This window comes from Neophocaena asiaeorientalis, unplaced genomic scaffold (genome assembly GCF_003031525.2).
Source record: "Neophocaena asiaeorientalis asiaeorientalis breed wild unplaced genomic scaffold, Neophocaena_asiaeorientalis_V1.1 scaffold447, whole genome shotgun sequence".
In the NCBI taxonomy this organism is placed as follows: domain Eukaryota; kingdom Metazoa; phylum Chordata; class Mammalia; order Artiodactyla; family Phocoenidae; genus Neophocaena; species Neophocaena asiaeorientalis.
In genome coordinates, this window is record NW_020174372.1 from 1,899,582 (window position 1) to 1,916,472 (window position 16,891).

At 33.6% G+C, this 16,891-nt stretch overlaps 1 protein-coding gene across 1 annotated transcript in view; it reads right to left on the reverse strand.

The window, feature by feature from the left end:
* Positions 1–1,118: 1,118 nt before the first annotated feature.
* Positions 1,119–16,891, reverse strand: part of EPC2 (enhancer of polycomb 2) — a 106,990-nt gene continuing 91,217 nt past the window's right edge. Inside the window, exons 8-14 of the mRNA XM_024756261.1 lie at positions 16,460–16,549; positions 15,037–15,182; positions 14,584–14,927; positions 5,991–6,127; positions 4,651–4,810; positions 3,378–3,711; positions 1,119–2,381 (exon numbers count right to left, since the gene is read on the reverse strand). Coding sequence (XP_024612029.1) covers positions 2,309–2,381; positions 3,378–3,711; positions 4,651–4,810; positions 5,991–6,127; positions 14,584–14,927; positions 15,037–15,182; positions 16,460–16,549 — 1,284 coding nt within the window. The 3' untranslated portion in view covers positions 1,119–2,308. The remainder of the gene's footprint in view (positions 2,382–3,377; positions 3,712–4,650; positions 4,811–5,990; positions 6,128–14,583; positions 14,928–15,036; positions 15,183–16,459; positions 16,550–16,891) is intronic.

The window sequence follows — 16,891 nt, forward strand, 5'->3', positions numbered from 1 at the left end:
ATATTAGTTTCACCAGAAAAACCAAGAAATGGTGGTATTGTCCAGTGGAGGATCTGTGCAAAAATAAACTCTTCAATTTAATAATGCAAAAACAAATATGTCACCTAAGTTCTTGAAAAGCACTGGAAAAATGTGTGTGCAAGTGACTGAAATCTGTGAAACAGTTACTATCACCAAGATATGGAAGACTTAATTTTTCTATTTTACTTAAAAAACAAAAACAAAAAACCAAACTGGTGATCAGTTTTTGATGAATTCTGGATTTGCCACATCTCCAGAAACTGTACAAATACAGTTCTTTGTTTTACTTATATTATTTATAACATGTGTATCACAAGGCAAATTTGCTTCATGCTTTACTTCAGTAAAATGGAAATAAAAACCTTTCTCCGGAATCGGCACTAAAGTTGTTTTGAGTTCTTAATAGCAAGGAGATACATCCAACTAAAAGCAGAATGAACACAGTCATACTACATATCAAATCAAAATTATTTTCTTTATATCATCAGCAATGAGTAACTCCAGAGGTAGTATGGAAGAAACGAGCATGGATCCTATCAGGTCACAACCAATGAAGAAATTAAATTTATTTTTTCCTATGGTTTTGACCATAAATTGCTTTACATATTCAGGACCTGAATGAAAACCACTCTCAGCAGAAACCCTGGTCCATTAAATCAACTGACATATCAATTTACAACTTTCAGGACTGCAGATATAAAAAATGTAAAGTATAAAATTATGAAGTTTGAAATGGTTTTAATCATATTCATTAAAAATATTTACATTTCCCAGTACTTACTTGACAAAACCCCTTGCAATATAATTCTACTCTAAACTTTTATTTATAAAATGAGGCTCATTTATGAGATTTCAATGAATGTTATACTGCAAATTACTTACATTCTGTAAAATATTTTAAGAACTTTTCATATCAAAGGTAGTTTATATTGGATTATCTGAAACCCAATAGTGCCCACAGACGAGCTTCTTATAATTCTTTTCATTAATGCTTGGAAAGCACTGTGAAAATGAAAAGTGCTGTTAAGTGCTATCATCTCCCTTAAGCTTTAACTTATACTGTGTGCACATTGTGAAATAAACACATATGCAGCATGTCCATGTTTTGATATGTATTTTTATTTCCCTGCAGTTTTCACTTATCAAGAACAAGTAACAGGGAAAGTTGTCTGAACTAGTGCATAAACAAACATTCTGAAACACCACTACACGTATCTAATATACAAGAACCGTATAAAAAAAGTCACTAAAACACTACACTGTGAAGGTGTCCAACGCTTACAGTCAGACGTTTTCCAACCCGTTACTTGCCTTGTAGCCACAGGAAACCTCTCCAAAACTGAAAAGACAAAATCTTGCCACGACCCCCCCCTCCCAGCACCCGGGATGGCTCGATATCTAGACCTCCAATGGTTACTGCAATCACACAATGCAGTACATACCTGGCAAAATATCCTTTATGTGGTGTGGTACAGGTAAAGCCAGTTAAAATATGCAGTCTTCAGATACAATGTAATCCTTGAAAAATGTTCATACCTGCACAGTTTAAATGTGCTAGATGCATAATTTTTCCTAGTCCTTTTTTCTGTGTAATCATTTTTTATAAACTGGTATTATAAATAGAAATATACATTCAAAATATATGGAAAAGTGAGTTACTACATTAAATTTGCATGTATCGATCCATCCCTTTCCCCTGCACAGTAATAGAAAATACTATTTTGCCTTGAACTTCATATTTGACAGTGAAATGCCACTAAAGTATTTACCAAAAATTCCATCTAGTCAAATTGTGAAACAAAATGAACCAAGTGAAAACTTTACAGTTCCTTTAGAAAAAAATTACAAGAATTTCATTTCCTAGCTATGAATCTTTAACTTTTTAGACACAAAGTTGGATTTATTTTTACAAGATACAAAATGTAAACATGGCAAAATAAATAGTTAAAACAAGTGATGCAGGATCCCATTTCATGCTCATGATCCCATTAAAGAATTATTTTTTAAAATCCATTCAGTTGCAAATTCAAGTGCAAAAGCATGATGATGAATATCTACTATTCAAGTAACAGAAATAATATTGATGATACAAATAAACTATATTACAAGGTAGTGATTTTCCCAATTTTACAAAATATACATCATATATCGATTTAACATCCGATATACTCTAGTCCATTTAGGTCCATTGTTACGCTCTGTGATCCACAGAGTGTCGCCTTTTGCATTCAGCTGGAATATGAATGACTGCACACCATCAGCACAGGTCAAAGCCACATGTTTTAGGTTATGTCACTTCCATAGCTACTGTTGTCTCTGCTATTCCATTTAAACCCAATCTTTCTGGTTCATGGTTCTCTCTATAATAAGGCAAAGAGTAAAATAAACATTAATACTCTCTAGAATATGATGTGTATCACTTAGTATTTATAGATACATTTTTATGTAATTAAAACAAAACACATATTGCAGAAGAACATCTCCCATTTTTATAATTTCTATACAGGAATGAGGAAAAGTTTTCTTCAGCTAAAAAATCCTAGTAATTCCTAAGAACTTGATTATAACTATTTACTTAGGAAAGACAGTAATTTAACACACTATTTCAGTAGAAGCCAATGATAAATTACTTATGAAATATATAACATATGACAATCCAAGTGTTTTTACAATAGATGGAGCATATGATGCTCAAAAAGAATAATCATTTGGAGCACAATATTACTTAAATTATTTTCTACTATAATTTAATTTTACAGGTTTAAGGTCATGTAGTTATTAATCCGTGCAAATCAATTTTTTTTATTCTCACGCATTAGTGTCACAGAAAGAAAAAATCTGAAATACATTATCATGGATTTAGTTAATTTCAGAATATTCTCAATTTTAAAATATACATAGATTAATTTACTTTCCCTTTGTGTATAATACTGAAGAAAATACAAATTTTGATTTGAAAACTAAAGCTCTGGAAGCTAATAACAACTCTAGCCTTCTGGACTGTCTACACTACAAAGAAGTAATAGAAGAATAAATTAAGCTTCTAAAATAGACTGATGTATTATTTCAGTTTGATGGTTCCCAAGTTGATGTGGGTTTTTTTTCCTTTTTTTTTTTACAGTTCTGATTGGCATTTAAACATCCTACCAGTGACCTCAAACAAATGATCTAGGTCACAGAGCTTTAGACTAAGCAGATATTCAGTATCTGTTGAAAAGCAAGTCAATCAATTGACAAGACATCTATTGCTTGAGCAGTTAAAAAAAAAAAAAAGTATCTTTCCTCCCACAGGATAGCAGAAAGGGACAGAATGATACTTGAAACACACACACACACACACACACACACACACACACCTTGCTATGCTGCTGATGGCACTGCTAGGAGTAACCTTTGGCACTCTGTCCATACTGGCAGCAACTGTGGCAAGTTTTAAGGCTGTTGGCGATGGTGCTGAAGTCCGTGTATTGATATGCACATTGACTGGAGAAACAACACTGACGTTATTGAGGTGCACTGCATTTGTCAGGCAGGAATTGTTCATGGGAAGTGTTTGAGGACTGCTTGTGCACAATGCTGGGATTAAGTGGTTTGTAGTGGTGTGGCCAACTGTCCTTACAAGTTGTACAGCTGAAATCCCTGGGCTGGATGATAAAGCCATGTTGGTGGAGTATAATGTTTTAGAGGTTCCTGAAGGAGAAGGAAAAAAAAAAATCGTTCCATTCAAGTCATGAGACATTAAACTTTTTAAAAAATTAGGAGCTTAAAAATAAAGAGAAATGCAAACATTTGTAATCTAGTTAAATACCAAATTAACCTTCCACATAACGGCCTCTCCAAAGAGACCTTCTGATTGGTAACATATTCACCTGTTTCAACCCCAAAGACACCCTCTTTCTACTAGCCTACACAAAAGGGTTTGCAAAGTATTGTCCTGCCTCCATATTTGGAAACTGTATAATAGGACAGAGAGCTCCTCTCTGGAGATCGAGGGCAGGTGTAGATGAAGGTTGGACTTCCATTAGAATGTACACATGCAAGAACATCAGTAAGGAAGGGCAATCACAATCATGGGTATATGTAAAAGCAAGAGGAAAACCCTAGGGTCTGAGCAGTAGTTGAGGGTTGATAGGAACAGCAAATCTTTGAGGACTCGGTAGTAAGCAGCAGAAATACGTTCACAGCAATATTGTATTTCATGAGGAGGAGTCAGAGAAAGCAGGCCTGTGAGTATGTAAGACTGGGAAGGTAAACCTAATTTCCAATTTACTGATAAATTGTATTTCACCTTTTTATAAATGTACAAATGATTCAACGATGATGGTTAGCAATTAGCTCGATGTGTTGCCTAAGATGTGAGGCAACTGACAGTATGTGGATAAAACGAGGCAGGGTGAAGTGTTACATAGGTAGGAATCCAGTGGGTGTGGGAGGAAACAGGGAGCAGGCTCTATGTGAATTCTAGAAAACATCCAGCTATTCCACCATACATATCCACAGATATTATGAAGAGTCCAGATTGATTTCTTGTACGATGTTTTCCCTTGGATTTGAAAACCAAAAACCATACCTCAAATCACTGAGTTGCAACTTTGAGCTAGTAAGTATCACATGAAACAACAGGCTTACCTGAAGGCTGGACTACACCGTTTATGTTGTTGTGGCCAGTGTTCTGTTCCTTGGTTACCTCACTGCGACTTGGAACAGGTGCACTGACCACCGCAGATGCAGCAAAATGGGCGCTGGCTGAGTCAAGTGTTTTAGACATACAGTCAGAGGTGCTTGAGCCCTATACAATAAACAAAATTAAACTCTCAGCTTTTTAGACATGAGTTCACAAACATGTTAAGAAATGAGCAAACTCAAGAGGCTGCTGCCTTTTTCATCTTGAACAGTTATAGGTGTTTAGGTTAAGAGATCTAGGACTCGATAGGCTATTTTCATCATATGAAACAGGAAAGCGACTAAAAACTGGGAAGCAATTATTTATGAGAAAGAGCTAGGGTAGTAAACAACCCAAACCTTTAATGCCCTATTCATTTTGCTAATAAGTGTTAATGAATGCCTTTAAAAATACTTGACAGTCTACATACTATGGGCAAAATGAAATAACAGAGATGACTAACAGTCATTTTTGTCCCAATGTAAAACTGTGTCTTAGCCTAATGTTTCAGTAGGTTGGACATACCTGAGATTCAGAAAAGGCAAACAAAGGCAATTTTAATGGTCATATTCCTTTTGATTCTGTATTAAACTGCTTAGCTGTTACTAACAGCTTTTTAGTGGCTTAAACAACGTAAGTTTATTCTCAAACAGTTCTGGAGGCCAGAAGTCCAAAATCAGTCTTACAGGCTCATATCAAGGTGTTGGCAGGGCTTTTTTTCTTCTGGCAATACAGTTTTATAAGGTGTTTTTACTCTTATCCCAACTGTCAATCATTTAATGGTGCCTAGGAAAACCTCACCTAGTGGCAATTTTTTTTTCTTCAGGGAAATGTGATTCAAATAGGCAAAGGGCTATGTTGTCTGGATTTATGGCACAAGTCGAGACAATTACCTCTCAGCTCATGGGGCACGTTCACATGGCACTTAAATGCACAGGTTAGGAAGGAGTTAGGATAGTCATATCCTTGACAAAAATATTTCTGGGGGAGTAGGGGTGGGCGATGATGGTTCTAAGAGAATATAATTACTTCTATGAATTCTTAATAACCCTTCTAAAATAAAAATATGTACTTATTTCTTTCCTAAATTAAAAATACTAATATTTGGCTCTAGTGCTCCTCTCATAAAATATAAACTAGTCACTTAAAATTATGTAAATTAACTGAAAAGACACTTAGGTTTGATCTCCAGAATCAAGAGTGGTAATGACAAGGTTATCTTCTGTGACCTGACTAAAATTTTCAAAAAAAGACATAATTATGAAAGAAAGGAATAGACATAACCATGATTAAAAGACAGGTTTACCTGTGCTTTTGGATGTGTCTGTTGCGAGGAATGCTGAGATTGCTGTTTCTGCTGAAGCTGAGCAAGTTGCTGCCTTTGCATTTGAACTAACTGCTGTTGATGAGTCTGAAATTGCTCTTCTGTGATACCCCCTGTCACTGGAAAAGGACACTAATTTTAGAAATACGTATGTTTTAAAGTACCTTTAACAACACAAGTAGAATACAATATGAAGTTATTCCACGATTAAGATGAAAAGCAATTTCAAATCACAATATACATCAGCAGCAAAGAACTGAATAAAAACAACAGATCTTTCAGCCAAAGTGGCTTATGCTAATATCTATGACCTTCTAATATCACATGCTAAAAAAGTGCCTATATGTAGATTTTAGTGTATAACGTAGTTCAAATATAAGGATTCTCCCTTCTATTCAGACTTAAACCATAGTTTAAGCCAATAGATTTGATGTCTAAAATAAGTCCTATCTATGAAAACATGGGCTGGAAATCAGAGAAGTGTTCAGCATCCTCGGATGTAATCAACTATGCTGTTACCAACTGTTAAAAGTTACTAAATGTCAAATAAAGACATTTAAAACTTTTATTTAAAAAATTACTTAAGAAAAAGTTACAATAAGAAACACTTTTTTCAAAGAAATGTAAACAAACTTTCATTCACCACTGATATTTAAGGAGATCACTGATAAACTGATTTAGAGGACACAAAGCTATCTCCACAGAAGTCAGTATGTTACTAGAGTCACAAAACATTAAATCACATCAGAATACATGTACTACTAGAGTAATTTTACTCTATTTTTCTTTATTGCTTTCTTTCCTCTCTCCCAACTATTTCACTTAATCAACAAGTATTTACTATCTATGACGAAAAGTGCTGCATTAAGAGTTAAGAATGAATACAGGGAAAAAATAAATTAAAAAGAGGGTCCCTGCTATAAACTCCTACAGTGTAGTTGGGAAGAAAAGATACATATAAAGAAACACCAACTAATATGAGCCAACCTTTAAATGTAATCTAGCTATCTAGTCTATATGACCTGAAGGAGTTTAGATAGGAGACTATACCTTCAACCTATGTTACGTAACTAGCCCCGGTCCCCAAGTTCTCCATTTAGTAGGATCATAAATGAGAAATTTAAAAAAAAATTTTGATGGTAAATTAGACATATAACAAGTTATGCAAAGTACAGCTTATTTTCTATGAAAAAGGAATTAGGCCCCAGAGATGGACAAAGCTTTATATATACCTTCATTTCTGTTCTACAATGTTATCATTAAAATTAGTACTGGACTATCAGGAAAAAACAGTTCTGAGATAGCAATTTTATTTTTAGAAGATTAAAAAAACTGGGCCTATGATAGTGCTCACGCTAAAATTTTACTATTACCTGTATATTTGAAGTACACATTAGTTATCTTACTGAATTACCAACAAAATCAAATGTCTTTCTTTGCACATGTTAAGTTCACTGCAAGTATTCTATTTTTGGATGAAAAAAAAATTTAATTCTAAATTTAAAATCTTCAAAATGAAATGAAAATGTGAAGTATTCATGAATTTCCAGCGGTTTGAAAACCTTGGGAGAGATGAAAAATAGTTTATTAGATACAAAGCCAGGAAGGAAAATCTTAAGTTAAACCCAAATACATCTGTTTAAGTCCTATGTGTATAAACAGCGTACCAATTCGAAAGAAATGGACTTGGAATCTGATGTATGGTCTACTCACTCACATTCAGCATTATGTTTGTCCAGAGCTAAGATTTATGTTGTGATGAAAAGGTGAGAAGTCACAGTGGTTAATTTTAAGTGAGGAATAAACCAAATAAAGAGAATACACTTTTAGTAGCTATTTAAAAATTGAGAGAGAAATGAGAATCCTTTCTTTTTCCAAAAGCTTTTAAGTCAGACAATTATAAAATCTTACTAATCAGAATAAAGTATACATATAAATTACTAGAAAGAACAAATTGTATTCTTTTAATAAAAAAAATTACTTTTGGTTAGTAGTCATTAGCTAACAAAGTGTTGCCAACTAGAGGTATTCTACTTGCTTTTATAAGAAGATGATCACTTTATATAGCTATTAAAAAGGGATGCTAATAAAATTTCCTGTTTTCTGGGGGGATATGTCTACTTACTGCCCTGACTTGTTGAAACCATTAATTTGCTCAGGAACCCCATCCTTTTCCCCATAGAAACCTCATAAAATCCCAACCAAGACGCAACTGAAATTACTCAAATTAATGTTCAAGTGTTGCCTAACTTTTTAAAACTCAGGCTGACTTTGATACCAAAATTCTCATCCCTGATTCTGTTATTAGTTGAAAACCACTGATATAAAACTTAATTCCAAAATATGGATATGCTTAAAATATTACATTCACTTTTTTCCTCTTCCCCCTCACCACAAGCTCAGCATGTTGGATTCATTCTTGACATCTAGTTCTTTTTTTACTAAAAGGTGTTTTGTGCTTGAAAAATGCTTATGTTCCCCATTCAGAATTTTCTAGAGCATTAAACACTTTTAGACAAAAATAGCAATTAGTAATCATGACACAGAATTGGAACACATACAAAACATCCTCCCTAAATGACCTCTTTCATTTTGTTAGGGTGAGTGGAAAGTGGTAAGAAATGTATGGTTTTAATGACACAGACACAGTATTGAATTATCACCTTCAGGGTTGACTTACTAGTAGGTGGAGGATGGTAATACGATTGAAAGCACCTTCTCCACTAATTATTTTTCCTTTCATAAATTACTGAAATACTTCCATAAGAAATTTATTTCTTACATTGGCTTTGAGTTATCAAGAGGCAAGCATTAAAATAACACCAGGAAAAGGTCATACTTAACAGTGTGAAGAAATCTCTTTAGGAATGAGATACAGAATAGGGGTCCAGCTATGGATGGGTGGTAGTGGCATAAAGGGGAAGTGGGAATGTATGAAAAGAGAAACGATATCTGCTTCTCTTGCTTAGGGCCAAGCCAAGTTCTTTCTACTAGTTGCTCTCATGAGTTGCTAGCTTAAAAGTAAAATCCATGCTGGTCATCCATCTCCCCTACCCCACACCTCCAAGTCCTGTCAGTTTAAAAGTAACCACACTCTGATTGCTTTGTGAAGGCAATATTTCACTATTCCAGACAGACAGGAAGTGTTCCTTTCCCTAAGTAAGGAGTTTTGCAAATCTCCCTGGGTAACACATTCTAATAGGTCACATATTACAGAATTTCCCCTTTTACGTATGCAAATACGTTATTCTGTACATTAATAACACACTTGCATTTCTAAATATTTTGTGTATATAACTGACAGTCTGTTTTTCACTAAGCCTCTAACCTTTCTGGCTTTCTTTGTACCTGGCTCTTTACCTATCTTGGGTTTATCAGTTTGACTTACTCCTCAGATGAATCCATGTACTTTTTCTTAGAACACTTGTCACCATCCTTAGAATGTTGATTCTGTTTTCAAAGATCTTAGGTATCCCTCATTTCTTTCTTCACCTTTCAGGCATGTGGTTCCTATAAGGTGGTTCTGCTAGGTTGGTCCCTCATCACCTTTCCCTCTCATAATCTGACAGTGATCCATCAAAAACATACTCTAGGTATCTCCACTAGATTTTACACTGCTGTACTGATTCTAAAGCCCTAGATCACTGTTCCTTAAACTTGGGCCCACGGAGAATATATTCTTGAGTATGTGTGAAATCTTTACAAGTATTTGTCAACTTTGTATTGATGTTTCATTGATAAACTAATAAAAAGAAAAATCTAATCAAAACACCTTCTGTATTTTCTGGATGACCACCCCACAACAGAATATAAACATATGATTTTTGGGCTTGTACCTGCTGCCTTTTTAAAATAGTCTTTTAACTTTTAATGCAGTGTTTCTCAAAGTGGGCTAAGATGATTTATTCTTGGGAAGCCATGAATTTTTAAAAACACTAGCTTAGACCAAGTTTTTGTAGCTTAATGAAGAACATCTAATGTGGTAGGAAAGATTATCTAAAAGTCGAAATGAATATATTATTCAACACTTCTTCACCTACCAGGCAGGTCTTTGTTATAAAAGTTTTAATACATGCTTTGTTGAAGCAATGCTGACTATATGCAGTTTTTTTTTGTTTTAAAAGCTAGATCTGGGGCTATATGGAGGGGGAGAGAGATCCTATTTTAAACCTTCTAGGTCATAGCAAGGAATCAGGTAAAAGTTCACATAAAAACACTGGAGCTACTCTGAGGACAAATCTTCCAATCCATGAAAGACGACATTACCTGTCCAGGACTACACATCCTATAATGTAACTAATGAATAAACTGAAAAACTGTGGGGATAATAATGAGGGTGAAGATGGCAGGTGAGAGGGTGAAGGGGGTGGGGAATGAGGAACAAAGGAGATGTGAAGATAAAGAAAACAGACTAAAGATCCATTTAAACTTCCGACATCCAAGCTAAATAGTTATAACTGAAATTTCAATATTATTTCCTTTAGCAGTCAAACTAAAATCTTTTAAACTCCTGAAGTCTGAATCCATTTCCCACCCTTAGAAGTGACCCTAACTAAAAAAATAAATCCTTGTGAGTACCTTAGCTAGTTGTTAAAAACATAGTTTTACCTTTCTTAAAACTTTTATGCTTGCAAACATTTTATGGCAATTTTAAAAAGAATGGGAAAAGACACTGGAAAAATTAAAAACCAGGAATTTCTCTTGGAAAACTGCCCAAAATGTTGCTGATTTTACAAACTGGTAATATTAAGATATTTGAATCTGGTCAAAAGCTTCAAGAAGAGTTGCTAGTATCTATCTATCCAGTATACAATACAAATACGAAAAGAAAAAACATGTTAACTTGCAACCATACTTTGGTCTAAACCAAGATTAAAAGTAAATTAATCCTTAAAGATGCTAAAAAAAAAAAAGCAAATTAATCTGGCCCTTCAAGTCTGAACAAGCAATGCTACTTTTAGATGTGAAATATATTTGCTTAAGGTTAGGATTTAAGAATAGTGTCTCAAAAGAATAAATACTGCAGTTTCAAATGACTGAAAACTTTACCACCTATTTATATAAAGAATATAATATCTGTCATGTATAATCCATGTATAAGCTCCTTGAAGGTAAGGATTATTGTCTTCTAAAACTCTGCAACTTTTAAACACTTAACATAGTGCTTTGCATATATTAGATCCTAAATAATTATGTATAAACTTAATTTTCCTTGGTTATCCACTTGCCATGTTCAGCACATCTATCTTTCCTTTCTGTCCTGCTTCTATTCTTTGAGAAGAGATTTTCAATTAAGAAAACATACTTTTATTTAACAGTTAACTAAATGAAGTCTTTAGTTCTTACTAATAACTATGACACACAGTTCTATTTGTTTCCCTTTAAGTCCATTCAGTACCGTATAGAAAATAATAATTAGAATATGTTCAGTACACAGAGATTATGACTTGAAAAACATTAACTGGGTTAAGAACAACATAAAAGTAAGAAAATACTTTGCCATTGGTCCTCAAGTTCAAGGTTTTTTTTTTTAAAGAACTAAGGAACTTGTGATACAAATATTATTGTCAAGTATATCAGGTTTCTATTTCTTTTTTCCCCATTATTTATTTATTTTTAAAATTTTTATTGGAGTATAGTTGCTTTACAATGTTGTGTTAGTTTCTACTGTACAGCAGAGAATCAGCTATACGTATACATATATACATATACGTATGCGTATATACATACACATACATACATATACATATATGTATATACATACACATATACGTATATACATATACATATCCCCTCTTTTTTGGATTTCCTTCCCATTTAGGTCACCACAGAGCACTGAGTAGAGTTCCCTGTGCTATACAGTAGGTTCTTATTAGTTATCTATTTTATACATAGTATCAATAGTGTATATATGTCAGGCTTCTATTTCTGATTAAACCCTTTATTTGCCAGGATTTCCCAGCTGTGAAACAGAAAATTCAGTACTTGACTCTCTGCCAGGTAACTGACGAATATCAGTCCTATTACTCTTAAAGACATGCATGCTCTCCTGATCAAGTCCACAAAGAGTAAGCAGAAGGCAAAAGTGTTAGACACACAGATTAAAAGAAACCAAATATATGAAGATTCAATTCTTTTGTACATGTCCATCAAATATAAAAATATAACTTAAAAAAATTCCTATAACCTTTTCTTTAGGTAGAAAAGGAATTTCTATCAGTATTTACTGAATTATAACTGAATCCACTTAAAATGATCTATCCAGAACTGAGAAACTATGTAATGAATGTAACTGGTACAGGTGGGTACTTAAAACTGCCACGGGAGAACTCCCTGGCAATCCAGTGGTTAGGACCCCGCACTTTCACTGCCGTGGGACCAGGTTTGATCCCTGGTAGGGGAACTAAGGTCCCGCATGCGACATGGCGCGCCCCATACAAACAAAAATACTGCCATAGCTTTTCAGTTGTTTACAAAACTGTTGTTAAAAAGACTTGTTTCATTATGAATTTATACACCGTGCCTAATATTTTGAAACAAAAGAAATTTGTTAAAAACAAAACACCTTGTGGCCTCAATGACTAGAGGGTCATAGTTAGCAGAGAAAAAAACTTGAACAAAATCCTTTACTCTAGTAATAAATAATTAAATACATATTTGAAAGACCTGATTCTAAAACACTGATTCTAATGTAGCTTAGCTGTTGCTTAAACCTTGAACTTTTTTAAGGGAAGAAAGAAATGGTACTAAGTTGAGACATAGTACCATTACATAACATACATAAACATAAGGCAGGAAAAATTACACAGACCAAAACTACTATTTTTTTTCTGATGGTAGGGGAAAGGCAAAAATAAAAAAAGTCTTATTATCTATGATGTTAGCATTGCATATTTGTGATTTTAAGTTCCCTGAGAAGTGCATGAATGCCTAAAATAATACTTTAAATGCTTATTTTATGCTGATATATGGTAGTGTCATAAAATTCTAGAACTGATTGTATGGAATTATTTACGTTACATTCTGAATCCACACATACAGAGTACTGATGATACAATAACATGCGCAACAAACATTTTCTGGAAAACAGCCGAGTCACATAGATCTGGAGTGTATCAGGAATGTACAGTAGAAAGCTGCAAATATTTGGCCATATTCAACTTAAGGAACATATTAAAATCACTTTTTTGTTATGGTATTCATTGGTAGAGAAAAACTTCAATCTATGGTCAAATCTAATTATAAATGCCTATATATGATGTTTTTAAACTCACTTTTTGGCAAAAGCTATTGTGAGTAATTTTTGGTACAGGAATTCTAGTTAAGTTAAATAATTTGAACAATGTCTTAGAGTTGGCTCAAAAAAAGATTTGACCTAATATTCGTCAACTTCCTACTATTTTTAGATTTCTAAGAATCCTACAACCTCAAGTCATAATAGGTATTTATCCATTTGAGCTTCAAAAGGTCATTAAACTTCACAGACTCATGAACTTTATATAACGGGATGCCATTTTCCTTACCTAAATTCGTTTGGGAGAAAATTAACCAACTAATTTGGAGAAATGATATGCCACCTTCCAATCATTCAAACAAATCCAATTTTCCATAACAACCTTTAAATAGATAAATGTCTAAGTCAAGTTTGAAAATAAACAGTTCAGTAATTAAGAAAGACGGAACACTATTGAGACCAAATGTCAACCTAAAATGATTTAAAATCACTTTGAAGAAGTTTAACATAACAATTTTGCATACGAAAATGCACCATCTAGGAAATAATTTAGAAATATATACATTTTAGAGAAAGAAAGAATAGCAATAGTATAAGTCAAGCCACATCTAGCTTTGCCTCTGGATACCACGCATTTTTTTGCAATGTATACATTACAAAGACATTTATAAATTATACATACTTGTATACATGTGATAAAGAGAAGACTATCCACAGAAGAAAACAAATCAAGATTACATTTTAGATCCTCTAGATGTTATACATTATTTTATAATGCCTATGTATATTAATTTGAATACAATGTCTCTTAAGAGGAAAAAAACTTTCCAATCTCAATTAGAGAGGTAAGTTATCAGACCAAAATTACAACTATTCATAGGGAACCTCTTTAAAAATCATTTTTCAGAAAGAAAACTTTTAATGGTACTCCTGAGAAGCAATGCTTACATTTAAGCAAAGTTAATATAATAAAATGAAAATTTTCTTTAACAAAAGCAGACAGTATTGTGCTATGATGATCTGACAGCAGCTTATAACCACTTTGCCCATAGGGAATTCCTTATGCATTGTGCCTACACATTCACCATACCAGGCACACACATTCAAAATACAAGCCAGTGGTTTTATAGGTATCAGTTAGGACATTTTGGTTAAAACGTGAATCACAATAATAGAGTTTAGTTTCTTAGGTTGGAAAAAAAATGTAATAGGTTAAGATAAAGTTCCTTTCCTCGGTAGGATCATGAAAATAAACCTTCAAAATTCACCCTGAGAGTCTATTTAGTGGATAATGAAAAATTAAGGAGAAGAGGATATACTTTTAACAAAGTGACAACTTACCTGATATGCCATTCTTGCTGGTGTTCAATAAAGCTACAGATGCTGCAGAAACTCTTTTATTGTTCACAGTCTGCCCTGGTTTTCTTGAGGTACATTCTTCACTATCACTGTCCTGTAAATTTAGTAGCCTTGGCTGGAAACACTGTAGTCGACATGATCTGATATTGCTTAATATTTCAGAAAGGGACAGTCTATTTTCACAATGTTTACTGGAAGCATTGGTCCGAGAGAAATTAGAAGAAAAGTCTATAGTTTGGGAAGCGCTTGAAAAACCATTCAGCATTTCAGGGTCTATCTGTTTCAGGACTGGGTCATGTTCTGTGGATATCCGGTCCATTATGACCCTGAAAAGCAATATAAAGCCAAATATTACCTAGAAGAACTTAACAACATTTTCTTTATACCCTCCCTTCCAGCTTGTAAACAAAAACCAGGTCAAAACACATAGTTTACCTTCCACCTCTGCCAATTCGCCTCCTTGCAAATCCTATACATCTTCTCGGGACTGTGAGCATTGTAAGGCAATGCCTGTATCTCAACTTATCCAAATCTACCAATTCTGAATTTTCAAACAAATGGTTAGTTTGGTCCAAACGAGGCTGCAAAAAATAAATAAATAAATAAAAACAAAATTTTAAAAACCTCATGGAATGATTCTGAAATGAAGAAAAGTCAAATCATGATAAAAATAAAGTAACTACAGCATTAGCAGAGCAATTAAAATTTAGATATAAAACTTTAAAATCAGGGTTTAAATATTAACCAGGTAAAATTCTACAAAACTGACTTAAAAGTTCACTCACCAAAATAACTCAAACTAAATTTAGTTTATGACTACAAATACATTTAAGATAATATTATATTTTAAAAGAAATATATCTTTAAAGAATAATGTGGCTTTTAACATTTATGTAGAAAAGTAGAGATAATGAAGTTAGTAATTTATAGACTTCCTACAGAGATAAACTAGAAGGAAATTTTTTGGAGTAAAAATTGTACCTCAAGAAGGTATGCATGGGTCAAATTCATACTTCCTCTTTACTTGTAAGAACATACAGTCCATTTCTTTGCCTTCCTATTTCTTCTAGCATTCTATTTTTCTATGTTACCACTTTCTGTCTCCTTTTTCTTAAACACATAACTTATAAACAATTCTCTACACCTCTCCTACATTAAATACATACACACACACACACACACACATCCCTGAAAAAGCTATAAGTGTATATGTTTACCATAATGCAACAAGACAAAAGGTCTCCAAAAGCCATATATGAGAGCCATCCTCACTACTCCATCGTTACACCTTACTTGAAACCTTAGTATCTGGAAGTGAGGGTCATTCCTTGATATAATATGCACCAAAACTTGACTTAACAGCACAAAGCATTTTCTAAGTGGGACAAAAAGTTATGAATATAATTATTTGACAATATATTGATTGCCATGGGGGAGGTTTAAAAATGATTCCTTTATGTTTGATACTTACTGGGTTTGTATGGAAAAGATGGGCTTGCCCAAAAGTAAATTTCAATAAACACTCATCAGCCATCTAGGGTTCCATTAGAGATTCTGGGCTCACCTAACTCCAGCAATGACATAGTGAGTAGCTGTCGTAACTGCTGAAGTTATAGTTAAAGCCCAAAGTGAACTAGATTTCTAAAATATGAGCAGTTATCAATTTCCAAATAAAGGGTTCTGATCTCCTTTGAAAGGACTCAGTACCTTCGAACATCTTTTACTGGTATCTGCATAGGGGATATTAAATAAAAAATGCTGATTGACTTCCCATTTTTAGATCAAGACTAAATCACCTTGACATGAGTTACCTGTTAATTCCAGTTCACAAAAACACCACAAAAAATAAAGTTCTTACAGCATAATACTGGCATCCTGCCCGCCTCCTGAAAGCACAGGGACCATCAGGATCATTTTCTTCTTCGGGTTCTGATATTGGGGACGGTACCTAGAAGAAGAGGCATGAAGCATTCCATTTAGGAGTTATCAAAAGTCAACAATCTTTGTAATGGTCTAAAATTAGAATCTGATCACAAACAGTGAATCACTCCTATATTACATACAGTGAATTCCCCAAAACATTTAAAGATTAGCAAAATTTTTCTATGGTTAAAAATCATTATTCTTAATGGACTGGTTCTTGCAGGTAAGCTCACATGGTATTACTGCTTAACTGTTTCTGAACATGCAAGGATTATAGGCTTAAAAAGAATTAGTATGGTTTTTATATATCCCATTTACATTTTGTAAATATTATATGTGGCCATAAATACTTTGTAATAATAGTTAT